The 14,683-nt window shown below is 46.6% G+C and overlaps 1 protein-coding gene across 1 annotated transcript in view; it reads left to right on the top strand.

Annotated features, from left to right (window-relative positions):
- The window catches only part of Mcph1 (microcephalin 1), an 86,702-nt gene that overhangs the window by 35,052 nt on the left and 36,967 nt on the right, over positions 1 to 14,683 (top strand). Inside the window, exon 9 of the mRNA XM_032918749.1 lies at positions 4,834 to 4,934. Coding sequence (XP_032774640.1) covers positions 4,834 to 4,934 — 101 coding nt within the window. The remainder of the gene's footprint in view (positions 1 to 4,833; positions 4,935 to 14,683) is intronic.

The following is a 14,683-nucleotide window of genomic DNA, read 5'->3' as shown; positions in this document are numbered from 1 at the left end:
CCTTGTCGTATGATGGAGCTCCTGCCCACCTTCTACTGGTGACGCTGATGCAGGAGCTCCATGTGTCTCATTTGCATACCAGCCGCATTAGTACTTTCCATACGATAGCCCGCATCTGGCCATTGATTCAGTGCAGATTTTATCCTGTGCAGTGTGTGGTGGAATTTCACGTCAGCATTTTATACATGTGTGTTCATTTATCTGCACAGTTTGGCCACTTCCAACTATTGGATTCTTTTACAGTTACCAGCTGTTGGGGGTTGACGATGGACTACTGTCCTTCCAGCAGCTCTGGCCACCAGATCTTACTGCAGACAAATTTCAGATGCGTAAACATTTGTTGCCCAGCGAAACGGGGTAAAGCTTTTCCAGTAGACAGATCTGCTGAAGGCCCAGCCCCCTTAACTTAGTGTCCTATTTGAGGCAAGCGTCTATAAAAGTTAATGTGTGCTCAGACTACCTAATATCTCTATATTTCATCATAGGTCATTTAGAGTTCAAGATCTGGGCATTGTCTTCAGGGATCCAAGCTTCAGCTAATACCAGATATCCATGCCCTCCCTGCTCATGCATGGTTGGGGAGTGTAATATTCCTGCCAGGTCATTCTTGAATCCAAGAAGTTAGCCAATGGGAAGCTTTCTGGCAGTTTGACGACATCAGTTACAGCTCATTTGCTTCATCCGTACTGGCAGTTAACAAAGCATTTCAAAACGGGCTAGTGGACTCTCAGGTGTGGCAAGTGTTAGCACAGGAGTGGGTAACACCTGTGTTTTGATGAGGCTGAACATGTAGAGTCTTTATTGAAGTATTCTAACCAAGAAACTGTCATTTCTGCCAAATGTTTAATCCTAGAGTATTTGTCTATGACGGGAGTGACGGGAACTGCCTGTGCTGATCTTGGGAGGCTGGGGTCACTGCCTGTGGCCACGCTGGGCTTCTCAGGATGAGGCTGTGACAGGCCTTTCACAAGACTAGGGGCTCCTGTGATACATGGAGTTACTGAACCAGTAGGATATGCTGATAACGGTTGTATGGGAAGATTGCAAGCTCAGGATCCCGTGGATCATGTGTCTGTCTGTCTCTGCTCACACTTGTACTTTTTGAGATTGAGTTTTACATCATTGTAAAAGTGTTGGCGCTGGGGTTTTTCCTGTGTCTTTGTTTCTTGAGACATGGTCTTACTCTGCATCGTAGCCTGACCTTGGAGCAGCCTTCCTACCCTAGCCTCTAAGGTGCTGCAGTTCTACTCCTGTTCCACAGCACCCTTCTGCTAGATGCTTTTTCTTTCCCCTTTTTAATTTGTACTTGATGATTTTATGAAGAGTGGGGAAACACAGCATGGGTGCAGTGAGGCTGGAGGGGACTTACAGTGTGGAGAGAACACTGCCCACCCCACCCCAAGACCCAGCCCTGACCCTAGGTGAGAGTATTTGGAAATTGGGCCTTTGGAAGAACACTGCATTCAGATGAGGTCTCAAGGCTGGGGCCCTTATGATGTAACTGGTGTTTCATAAAGAGGATAAGAAACACCAGGAATTCTTCCAGTCCCCTTGCCCATATGAACTGGAAACAAGGCTGCTGTCTGCAAGCTGGGGTGGGGTGGGGGGCAGGCTCACCAGAAGCCAATTATCCGAGTCCAGTTGGGATCAATATCTTCGAAGTTTCTGGAACAGGAGATAAATCCTCCTTATCAAGACCCCCAGTTAGGGCTTTCTAAGACATTCATCAGCCTGTCACATGGAGGAGCAGCAGCTTGCTGGAGGCCCACTGTGTGCGGTGGATAGGCCTCACCTAAGACACCCCAAATAATAGCTGTTAGCTGGAGGCCCACTGTGTGCGGTGGATAGGCTTCACCTAAGACCCCAAATAATAGCTGTTAGCTGGAGGCTCACTGTGTGCAGTGGATAGGCTTCACCTAAGACCCCCCCAAACAATACCTGTTAGCTGGAGGCCCACTGTGTGCGGTGGATAGGCTTCACCTAAGACCCCAAATAATACCTGTTAGCTGGCGGCCCACTGTGTGCGGTGGATAGGCTTCACCTAAGACCCCAAATAATACCTGGTAGCTGGAGGCTCACTGTGTGCAGTGGATAGGCTTCACCTAAGACCCCAAATAATACCTGTTAGCTGGAGGCCCACTGTGTGCGGTGGATAGGCCTCACCTAAGACACCCCAAATAATACCTGTTAGCTGGAGGCCCACTGTGTGCGGTGGATAGGCTTCACCTAAGACCCCAAATAATACCTCTTAGCTGGAGGCTCACTGTGTGCAGTGGATAGGTTTCACCTAAGACCCCCCAAACAATACCTGTTAGCTGGAGGCCCACTGTGTGCAGTGGATAGGCTTCACCTAAGACCCCAAATAATACCTGGTAGCTGGAGGCCCACTGTGTGCGGTGGATAGGCTTCACCTAAGACCCCAAATATTACCTGGTAGCTGGAGGCCCACTGTGTGTGGTGGATAGGCTTCACCTAAGACCCCAAATAATACCTGGTAGCTGGTTGCATCTGTCCATCCATTGACAAGTCCAGAGAAGGGACAGTGACTTAGCAATGTTGAGATAGAAGGTGTTATGAGGCCTCAAGTTGTCTGGGGTGGTGAGTGTGTGTGTGTATGCACACTGCAGCACAGATGTGACAACCTGTGAAAGACAGAACTGCAGGAGCAGACAGGATAGCCAGGGGAGGATGCTGGGAGATGGGACCAGGCTGGCCCCATGGTCAGCTCGGAGCCTGGTGACCTTAGAGGAGATGTGTGCAGTCTCCCACGTGAGGTGTGGTGAGAGCTATGTGTCTGCTTTATGCTGTGACTCAGGGTTTTATGTCCCCTTAGGAATATTCTATCCCTAAATCACCTCAGATCTGAAGGATGATTAGAAACAATTTCTGTCTGTGTCCCATGCGTGTTAGGAGCCAAGAGGGGTTGGTTGGCTGGTTGGCTTGTTTGTTTTAAGATTGTTCGAAGCGTTAAGAAGTAATACAAAAATGTTGGTGTCACTTGCCAGGTGAAAGACGTTTACTACCTCTTAGAGCAGACTCATTAACCCTCTGCCTGCTTGCTGCAGTCCATCATCCTCTTAAAGCCAACTGAGGGCTTTAGTGGGTTGGCAGTTATCTGAGATTGAGAGGGACGTGACGTTTAAAAGATGCCTGAAGAGGAAGGGGATTAGCATGTGGTTGGTTTGTCTCCAAAAGGATCCAGTTTAGACATTTATAGGCCAAGAATGTTGACCTTAAAATGTTTATAGGGCCCAGGATACAAATAACAGCTAGTTTGAATTCTGGAAAACACTGAACTATTATTCTGTGTTTTAGAGTTTATGATTAATTTTTTTATACCTATTTATTGTGCATTGTGTGTGTGCGCGTTGGGCAAGGGCACGCTCATGTGTGTGTGTGTGTCTGTGTGTCTGTGTGTGTGTGTGTGTGCGTGTGTGTGTGGACAACTCACAGGAGTTAGTTCTTCTATCACGTAGGCTTTGGGGATCAGACTCGGGCTCCTCACTGAACCATCTTGCTGGCCCCTCTCTGTATTTAGATACAATTCCGTTTTAAAGACTGGAAGTTCACAGGTGCTACTCCTCAAGCTTGGGTCAGTCTCAGTTTTATCACACTGCCCCACCATCTGCAAAGTAGACTTTCTCATGGTGTGCCCATTTTGGTTTCCGGGGATATTTTTATGATTTTTGCCTTGGAGTATATTTATTTGTCTCTTTAGCGTGTGCATTGGGTCACCTGCAGTGGTGGCCTCATGTTGTCTTTGCTCATACCCGAACCAGCATATAGGCGGGATATGCAGTTTAGCTGCAGTCACCTTCCTCAGCTGCTGCCCTCCGAGATCACAAGTATGTTCATGTATGTCTCATGGTATTTTCTACCTTAATAAAGCCCAGCTAATCTCTAAAATAAGCAGTCTGCTGGAGACTAAGAAGAGAGAGATCATGCAGGGCTACAGTGGTAAGGGACAACTCTCCTTTTCTCTCTCCTCTCTTTCCCTCTCTCACACACACACACACACACACACACACACACACACACACACACACACACACTGTTTTATGCAGCTGAAATATCACAGAGCCACATGGAATGCAGTGGGATCTCTTTGCTTGTGCGCGTCTTTGTGGCAAGAAGTGGGCTTAGTGTGAAAGTCTGTGGGGGAGCAGTTTTAAGTATGTGCAGATTAACACTAAAGCTTTATACTAAAGACCACTCTACAGCAACTAAGCATAGAGCTCACATAGCCGATGGCGTGCGTCTAAGAAGGGTCTTCTCTGACAGACGGGGCTTTATTAGTATTTTGTAATTTAGAATTGTCTTGAATGGTACAAACATGCAGATGTGGGAAAGCGCGCTAACCAACCTTGAAGATTTTCTTGGACAGTTAAGCGAGAGGCAAGGAGTTGCCTACCTGCTCTACAGTCTTTTTTTTTTTCTCCCTTGAGCTCCTATATGTATATGGTGTCTGTACATAGTCACACGTGTTTATTGCACATGCACATGGTATCTGACCTCAGAGAATGGCATTGCTCCCCATCACATGCGTGATGTTTTTATTTATTTGCCAAGTTTTAAATTTTACTTTAAAAGTAAAGAACACCACCACCACAATATGACCAGCATGGATAGTCTAGTCCTCGGACTGTGTCACAAGTGCATTATCTACTGAGTTGTCCCTCCAGCCCTCTAACCAGTTCTTAAATGTTCTAGGCGGGTATGGCGGTGACTGGCAGAGTCTGCAGTATCCTGTCCCCATTTAAGCAGAAAGAGAACGCTTAAGTTTTGTCCAACCCTTGTTGTTTCTAACCAATCTCCAATCTACTTGTTTTTCAGGTGTTAAAAATGGACTAGGGAGGCCAGATCCTTCAGACAGCTCATACAGAGGCCTTGTCAGACCTCAAGAGAAACCGAAGAATTCTGGGAAAGAAAAAGAGGTCAGTGGGTAAAAATGTAATCTCAAGCATTCAGGTTACTCAGATGTCATAGCGTTCTGCCCTGTGTTAATGAAAGCAAATTATTCCTCACACTTTGCGTTTCTTTAAGAATTTATTTACAAGCGAATGTGGGGCAGTTGGACTATAACATAGAAGTCTGAAGTCATTCAAGGATGAAGTGTTGGCACTAACGATCCTAGGCAAACCCAGCTTCCTTGAGTCTCTTTGCCAGCCCATGTCTGGCTGGGAACAAGCCTCCTGCAGTCCTCAGGCACAGCAGGGCCAGTATTTGTTCTGTGGTAATAAAAAGAAAAAAAAAAAATCACAAGACAAGGGCAAAGCACCATTCTTTGTGAATAAATCAAGGCCTGCTATAAAATCCTCAGAGCCGTAGTCACGAATCTTACATATGGTCTGGTGAGACTGAAGTCAGCATGGTAGACAGAGGCCATGCCTCCGGGTCAGAAAGATAGCTTTGGAGAGACTGGCTGGCTTGAGCATCCAATGCTATAGAAGAACTGAGTGAGAAGTGTGGAGAGGTCAGAGGTTACACCTTTGATACTTGAAGAATGGTAGAAATTCCTTGATACACAATCTAGATTTTAAAATACATCTTCCCAGTAGGTTGATATCTTAGGTATGGTGGAGACAGGAGGCTGATTGGCTTCTGGTATTGTTAGGAGTCAACAAAAATACTCTGGGTTCAGTTTGCTGATTTGAAAGCTAACTGTGGGATTACAGAATTACATTAGTAAATTAAGTACAGCTTCCTCATGTGAACTTCATTTCCAGATTAGGCTAGTATCTGTCCTTCCGCCCCTTTTCCTCCTACAGAAACTGAGGACTTATACCTGCTTGGTTTTGATCCTCAATAGATTTTAAGATAAACTGTGTTCAACTGAAATTTGAGACTTGGACAGGACCTTGGTTTTACGCACAGTGCAAATTAAAGGATTCTGTTTTATCAAGCACAGAACTTGTTCTTGTTTTCATTTTAAAATCTTGTGATCGAAACAGATGTAACTCAGCAGTAAGCCTGCTGGGCATGTGCAGTGCCCTGGGTGTGCTCTCCAGTGCTGTGGGGACAGTGAGAAACTCGTGACTGAATTCTACTGCTGGAAAGGGGGTTCCGTCTGCTAACTCACGTCCCTATGAGGTGACAGTCCTGGTGGTCAGGGCAGTGTTTGCACATCAGGCTGATACAGAGCTGTCGCCGTGGGGATGAACGGAGCTGGGTGGGTAAGGTGCCATCCCAGCAGCCCTGTGGAGCAGGCCAGTCAGAGTAGATAATAATACTGAATTAATTCAGCGTAACATGAGATCCAGGGAGGAGCGAAGGGAGTCAGAGACTGGTACGTGTGGACCCCAGGCAACAACCCCCACCTCCCCAGAAGACTGAAATCTGTGTGTCAGGGTCGGTAGATGAGGTCCCTGTGACACAGCACCAAGGACAGTGCTGTGTTCCTTGTGAGCTTTCTTGAGGGCCGCAGGACTTTGCTTGATCTCGGATTTGTCCTGGCAATGATCAGCTCTTGCTGCTTCTGCCCATTTGTTTCCACTCTCTTGTTGGCACTACAGTCACCTGTGGCACCATCCATTACCTCTGGGGTGAATGTCTCCAATGCTTCTTTGCTCGAGCATCGTTTTTAAGACAGGATTTCACTCAGCCCTGGCTGGCCTGGAACTTGCTTTGTAGGCCAGGCTGGCTTCAAATTCAGAGATGCCTCCTCCTCCCCTTCCTCTTCTCATTCTCCTCCCCTCCCCTTCCCCTCCTCACCCCTCCCCCTTTTCCTCTTCTTTCCCTCCCCCTCCCTCCTTCTCTCTTTCCCCCTCTCCTTCCCTCCTCCCTCTTCCCCCCTCCCTCCTTCTCCTCAGTGCTGGCGTGCACAGCCAAGCCTAGCTTCTCTTGTATCTTTGCTTATTTTTTTTTTAATCAACTTTGCTCCCATCTCCCCTTTTGGTCACTCTTTATAAGTCTGTTGTGATACTAGACCAACACACTGAAGTCTATCATCTGTCCGTTGTTGTTCTTTTAGGCCCTTGTAGTATTTATTATTTGAATTTACTTTCTCATTTTTGAGTCTGTGCCATGCATGCTCATTTGAAGTCTATTCCCGACACCTCTGCTTTTCCTCATTTTTTATTCTCTGCAGTTTCTCACAGTTTTCAGTCCTGTATTTCACAGTTAGTAACTCGTTGGTTTGGCATCGTCAGGAGGTGATGGCCGAGAGCTGGGCCTGTCTCTGGAAATCCCACTGTCTAGGGACTGTGAGCCTCAGATGCAATGTCACGGTTCAGGTCTCCCAGATGATTGCCTGGGTGGTGGCACCACAGACATTGCTTGCCTGTTTGTAGCTTGTACAGTTTCTGGCTAATTCCAGTTTGTTGGTCGATCCACAGGACTCAGTCTACCACTACCGGGAAGTACACTGTGGTCGTTTGTATATGCTCTGCCCAGGGAGTGGCACGATTAGGTGCAGCCTTGCTGGAGTGGGTGTGGCCTTGTCTGAGGAAGTGCGTCACTGTGGGGTGGGCTTTGAGCTTCCTCTCAGTTGCTTGAGGACACCAGTCTTTTCCTCGCTGCCTTCCCAACCAGAGGTGGAACTCTCAGCTCCTTCTCCAGCACCGTGTCTACCTGGATGCTGCCATGTTTCCTGCCATGACAACGAACTGAGCCTATGAGCCTGTAAGCCAGCCCCAATTAAATGCTGTCCTTGAAAGAGCTGCCTTGGTCATGGTGTCTGTTCACAGCAATGGAAACCCTAACTAAGATGGATGGGTTCATTTTCACGGTCTTTTTAAAAAAGAATTAAAGTAAGAACACACACACACACACACACACACACACATCCATATCCTTTCTTCCTATTGGTTGGTTAGTTGGTTGTGTGGGGTGTAAATCTTTGTTTATGTATGTGTTTGCATGTACATATATGTGAACAGGACTCCACAGTTTATTTCTTGAGGTAGGAACTGAACCTGGAACTTGGTGATTAGCTGGACTCCTAGGCATCAAGCTTCAGGGATACATTGGTCTTCATCCCTTCTCTCCTCTCCCCTCCCCACAAACTGACTTTTTCCAGGATGCTGGAGATTTAAACTCTGGGCTCCATGCCTGCACTGAAAGCACTTTACTCCCAGCACCAACCCAGTCCCCGATATGCATCTCTTTGTAAAAGGAGTAAGGAAAAAATTAAGTCAAGAGAAAAGTTTTCTAAAACAGTTATTCAGGAAAAAAAAAATACATAAACATCTAATTCTTTGTTCCGGTTGTTTTGGCTTTTAAGTTGCAGTTTTTGGTTCTTTGGGATTTTTGTTTATTTGTTTGTTAGTTTGTTTGTTGTTGCTGCTGCTGTTGTCAACTTGACATGAGCTAGGGTTATCTGGGACAAGGACCCTCAACAGAGAAAATGCCTCCACCAGATGGCCTGCTCGAGAGTCTGTAATGCATTTTCTCAGTCAGTGATTGAACTGGGAGGGGGCATCCACAGGGGTTCTGAGTTGTATGAGAAAGCAGGCTGAGCAAACCACAGAGGAGCAAGCCAGTGAGCAGCACCCCCACCCCATGGCCTCTGCATCAGCTCCTGCCTGCGGGTTCCTGCTTTAATATCCCTCAGTGATGGACTTGTAGCTAACCCTCTCTTCTCAAGCTGCTTTTGGTTGTGGTGTCCTAGCAATAGACACCCTTCTAAGGTAATGCTGTTACCTCAGTTTCTCTTTAGGAGTGAACAGATAACATCCAGCAAAGTTTATAATCTAAGATTATAGCTTCCAATAGAAGGTTCTTGGCTTGACACCCATTTCACAAATGAGTGTGACCTCAGCCCCCTTCAGGTTGACAGTTGTAGATATCTGTAAGTTCGTTTGCCGTCTTTTTCCTTGAGGACTTGGTTAAACAGCTCCTCTGTTAGTGTGTAGTATGGACAGTGTAGGCAGTGAGGGCATTATACATCCTTCCAGGGAGGGAGGAATGTCAAATGCTCAGGCAAATTGACCAAGTATAGACCTCTAGGAAACTAAATGTGGGCTTCATGCTTGAACTCCGGAAAAGTACATGAACTCTGTTCCTCCAAGGGTTTTTTCATTTGCTCTGTTACTTCTGGGCTTGTTGTTTGAAAGATTATTATCCTCAACAAAAACTTAACCGGAATCATCAACTGCATAGTTCTTGGTCCGGGGCTGAGTTTTAAAAATCTCATTTTGGGGCTGTGCCTGCCAATCCAGGTTGCTCCACAGGAAGACAAGCTGTGGGTCAGAGCACAGAGGGTTTGCAGATGGCTTTCATAGATGTGAAGCCTCGGGGAGAAGAGGACCAAATACCCCACACCTATCTGGACAAGGATATCTTGTTCTTTTAAGGGAAGCCATACATGAGATAGAATGCTTACATTTGTTTGCAAGGAAGCCATACATGAGATAGAATGCTTACATTTGTTTGCAAAGAAGCCATACATGAGATAGAATGCTTACATTTGTTTGCACTTTGAGAGATTTTGTGTCTCACCATCACCATCACCACCACCGCCATCATCCATTTGTGTGTGCACATGTTCACTTGTGTATGGGTATACTCGTGTAAGTGTGCATGCATGTGTGAATATGCATGCATGTGATGTGAGTGTGCACGCATGTGGAGGCCTGAGGTTGGCCCTGGGGGTCTCCCTTCATTGTCTTCCCCGTTATTCATTGACTCAGTGTCTCAGTTGAAGTAGAGCTTTCTGATATGGCTGGTCTGAGTAGCCAGCTGAGTAGTGGTCCTCTGTGTCTCTCCGCCAGGCACTGGCTTACAGGTTGTCTACCACACACATCCAGTAGGTTTGTAGATCTGAACTTCAGGTCCCACACTCAAACAGTCAGTGCCTTCCCACTGAGCCATCCCCCAAGCCTTCCCTTTACAGTTTCCTTTGATTTGCTTTGTGTGCAGACATTTTACCCGCATGTATGTCTGTATACCGTGCTGTCCGGTACAAAGACCAGACAGGCGTCAGATCTCTTCCGACTGGAGTTGGAGAGTGTTCTGAGCTGCCTTATGGCTGCTGGGAATCGAATGTGGGACCTCTGGAAGAGCAGCCAATGCTCACAACCACTGAACCATGGATGTCTCTTTCCCCTCTCTCTCTTTACCTCAACATGTTTTCAGTCCTTTCTTGTGCTCTCTGTCCCCACCCACCCCCACTCTCCACTAGAACCATTACCACATGCTGTGTGGTTGGTTTTGTGTGTTTGGTTTTTTGTCCCTGTCCCCTCCTAGGCAGGTGGCTTTGTGTCAGTGAGAACTGGAGGCTATCCTTAAGGTAGCGTGCTGCAGTGCATCCCAGCTTAAGTCCTGCTCCTTCCTCCAGATATGTGTCCTATTGCTATGATTGGGTCAGTAACATTTTATGAATATGGTTTTTCAGTTTGCAGTAATTCCAGGAATTCGGCTGTGCCTTTCAATAGTATGATAGAAGCTTTGATTTGGAACTTTGAGTTTAAACAGCAGTGATTCACCCAAATGACAGTTGGTATTTGTTTTTCTTCTTGAAAACTCAACATGAGTATTTATTATTAATCACGTCAGGGAACTGTCACACTTCCTCTAAGATGACACACTTTATAAATGTCCCCGTAAACAGTTTCCTGTTGTTTCTTCCTGCTGGGTGCACTGAGATAGGGCCAGAGGGTAGATCCTCTGAGAGCCCATCACCGGACGGATGGCTTAGCAGACAGGGAGCTTTGATTTATAACTCAGGTGTCTGGTGATCTGCGGTTGCTTTGATAAAGACTTCCCGGCAATCCAAAGCCAGGGCTGGCAGAGGTGGGCCTGTGCTCATTGCGACAGGTGTGGGGTTCATCAGCACGGGAGGCTTTGTGAAGCCATTTAGCAACCAGCAGCATGTTGATGACCACGGTCACCGCCCACTCCCAGGAACATGTTATTTTCTTTCTTGTTATGTATGACAGAAAATATTTCTACAGAAAACATTTCATATAATCTTCAAAGCGTTTCCGATACACTGTGCAGTGTGTAGCTCAGAAGTCATCAAATGCAGCTGTGTGGCTATAATCCCAACATTCAAGAGGAGGGGGGCAGGAAGAGTAGTTGAAGCTCATCGTCAGATGTGTGTGGAGTTCACAGGAGTGGGTCTCTACCAGACTGATCACTAATAAGAAGGGCAGTGTGAATGGGGTTAGCCTGAGCTACCTGAGTCCCTGTCTCAGTACTGCAGCAGGAATGCGTTTGGACTGGAGATGGTAGGAGTTAAGAGCCTGTTGCACAGATTCTCCTAGACCTCACGTACTTGTGGGTCACATGCTTGGAGGCCAGAGTGAGAGTATACCCCGTACTGAGAATCCCAGGCTGTGCAGCAGAGAAAGCTGCCCCTGGACTCTGGTGAGCCTTCAAGACTCGGAGCAAGGCTGAGTCAGCAGATCCCACTTAAGTACTGTGTTAATTACTTCTGGTCGGGGACAAAATGCCTTAAAAAGCAACTTGAAGAAGGAAGGACGTATTGTGGTCTACACTGCATCACGGTGGGACACCACAACTACAGGAGACTGAGACAAGTGTTCTCATTGTGTCTGCAGTCCGGAAGCAGGTGAATGCTGCGCTCAGCTCAACTTCTCCTGCTCATTCAGCCCAGGGCCCCCACCCCATGGGAGGTGCCACCCCGCCTCAGTTAAGCCTTTCTAGAGATGTCTTCAGTGGTACGCCAAACATTGTTTCCATCACCATGGAAACTAATTCTAGTCAAGATGCCGGTGAAGCATTACCAAACCCATGCATGGAGCTGCTGGTATCTAGGCCTAGTTTATTAAGTATACTATTTGGGGAATGTTAGCCAAATGTTAGTTAACCCCAGTAATCTGCTCAGAAATATCAAATTCACCAATTCGACATTTCCCCTGTGGTAAAGAAACTTCTTATATGAGTTTCCACTCAGCCTAGTGCCTTCTCAGGGCACACAGGCCCTCCAGAAAGTCAACATGGTGCTGATGACCAGCCTGCCAAAGTACCCCACGCTGTGTCCACTGTGTCCCCCAGTGACTCAGCGAAGCTGACCGCATTCATGTTGTTCTTACTAGTTCTCAGTTGGTGACTCACTTCTGTCCCATAGAATACGAGGGAAGTCTTACTGGGAAGTTTCTGGGACTAGTGTTCTCTCAAGGAAGATACCCCTGGGAAGAAGGGGTTGGCCATGTCCCCTGGAACATCCACAGCTGGAGGCCAAAGCCAAGAGGGAATTAAGGAAAGGAAAGCATTGGCAAGAGTAGGCGGCAGGGCCTGCAGGCCTCACTCGGTTTCCACAGAAATCAGATGGCCATGTGCCTAAGGCCAGGCTGCTTCGGTGAGGAACTGAACATCGTGTGGTCAAAGCAGAGGAGGGACAGCCAGTAGACTTCATGCCGTGTCCAGTGTCACTGGAGGGCTGTGTCCCTAAGGGTGGGGTGCTTCAGTTAGGACCCACACACACCCTACCCATCTGCCCAGAAGCACAGACCTCACTTGAGACTGTCGCTCACCTAAGCAGGTCTGCACTTCCTCTCCTTCTGCGTTTTCATTCCTTCGTCTTTCCTTAATTCTCTTTACATTTTGACCCTTTTAAATAGCACTGCTCTGTAGATATTTGGGACTATTACTTGTTAGTTATTAATACAGGGTAGTTTTAGGTTTTTGTTTTTTTTTTTTTTTTTAGAAAAGAGTTAAGTAGAGAATGGCATATAAATGCTGCCAGTCACAGATCAATAAGCATTATCTCAGTTAACGAAACAAGGGGCATTGCTAATAGATTTCTGGCAGGCCTTTGTGGCTTTTGGACGTGAGCAGAGTTTCAGTCTGTCGATGGCGGTCCAAGAAAATCTCATGTCTGTTGACTGTCAGATTAGAGCAATTTGGGATGAGGGACTTATCTTTAGCCTCAAATTTTCAACAAGCATGTTATTATAAATTATAGTGTTTTGTTTTTCTGCGGAATTATCCTGCTTTTCATTTTAGAATCTATTTGCTTCTTGATTCTGTTTTATATTGAAAACTGAAGTCTGTTTCAGTGTTAATAGAATTCTTTCTTTTTCTCATTTTTCGTTTTGTTCTTGAGGGGGTTCCACTTCCTCCAGTAAACTTCTCTTTAATTAATTGTGTGCGTGTGCACACTTGGGTTAGCTCCCAATGAGGTCGAAGGGCGTTGGATACGCCGGAGCTGGTCTTAATAGACAGTTGCGCACTTGTGGGTCCTCTGGAAGAGCATTGAGTGCTCTTAAGCCCTAAGGTATTTCTACAGACAAGTGTATTTCTTTGTAATAAGATTTACCTACCTTAATATTATACACATGTTTTACACGTGTGTATGCATGTGCACTACCTGTGTGTAGGACCTGCAGTGCCCTTGGGGGCAAGAGGAGGTTATTGGATCCCCTGAACCTGACGTCATGAGTGTTGGTCAGCCACTATGTGGTTAATGAGAGCCACACTTTGGGTCCCCTGTAAGAGCAGCATGTACTTGAAGCCGTTGAGCCATCTCTCTAGCGCCTCTCACGTCATTTTGAAAACAGTTGGGGTAGCTTGCTTGAATATATTTTAAAAGTATTCCTTTGGTGACTTTTTGGTTTAATTTTTGGCAGCTTAAGTGTGTGTAGTGTGTTGTGAACATACAGACCTGTTATTCTCTTACATCCCTCTCTTACTCCTACAGACCCTTCCTCCATTCAGTGCCACCCCCACCCTTCACGTCTTGTGTTTTTGTGCAGGTCTTGCCACCTCTGCAGTGCTCTCATGACTGCACTGGCCATGGCCTGCCCAGAGGACAGCAAGTCACAGGGCTCCTGTCATCCTCCAGCTCTGACTGCTTTTCCAACCCCCTTTCCGTAATGCAGCTCACAGGGCTGCCCTTTCTCTAGACTCCAGAAGACAATCAATGACTGACAGACAGACAGACAGAGCTGCCAGGGGTCTCGTGTGGAACACCCACAGACCGATTTCAAAACTTCTGAGGGATTGGTTTTGCTTTGGGTTTGTTGTTGTTGTTGTCGTTGTCGTCGTCGTTGTCGCAGCCTTTGTCCTTTGCCATAGTTGACCTCTTCATTTCCTCTGTGGTCAGTGTTTATGAATCTGTCAGCGCTCATGTTCATGGATTTACACCAGGAGTAAACAAGACCAGTCAGTCGGATTGGAAAAATACTTGATTTCCTCAGTTTACCCATTTTTCTTTTCTTTCTTCCCTTCATTTTTCTTCTTCCCTTTTCCTTCTCCTCCTCCTTCTCTTTGTTTTTCTTCCCTTCCTCTTCCTCCCCCTCTTCTTCCTCCTCCCTCTCCCCCTCCCTCCCCTCCCTTTGTTTTTCAGTTCCTATGTGCAGTACTGGCTGTCCTGGAACTTGCTAGCCTCAAACTCAGAGAGATGCACCTGCCTCCCCCTCCCACGTGCCAAGATGAAAGGAGTTTCCCACCACCCAGGCAGTTCACTCGTTTTTTAAGGAAAGTAGCTTTCCTGTTCGTCTGAAAGATGATAAGCAAACCCAGACAGTCTTACAGTGTTTATCTCTGACATGCTACACTTGCTCACTAATGAAATGAGTACATCTGTTTGGCTTGACCTACCTTTGATCTTACTAAAACAGAATCAACTACACTTTTCCAGTGTCACGCCCCCTCCTTCCAAACCTCCCCTCCTCTCCTCTGGACGCTCTGGAACTGCTACTTTAGAGACTTCAGAAAGCACTTTTGCTAAGGTCAAAACATACCTTAAATTTTATATGAATATATTGCAAATAATAAC

Source organism: Rattus rattus, chromosome 13 (genome assembly GCF_011064425.1).
Source record: "Rattus rattus isolate New Zealand chromosome 13, Rrattus_CSIRO_v1, whole genome shotgun sequence".
Taxonomy (NCBI): domain Eukaryota; kingdom Metazoa; phylum Chordata; class Mammalia; order Rodentia; family Muridae; genus Rattus; species Rattus rattus.
Note: the sequence above shows the minus strand (reverse complement) of the source record. Positions and strands in the feature narration are given on the sequence as shown.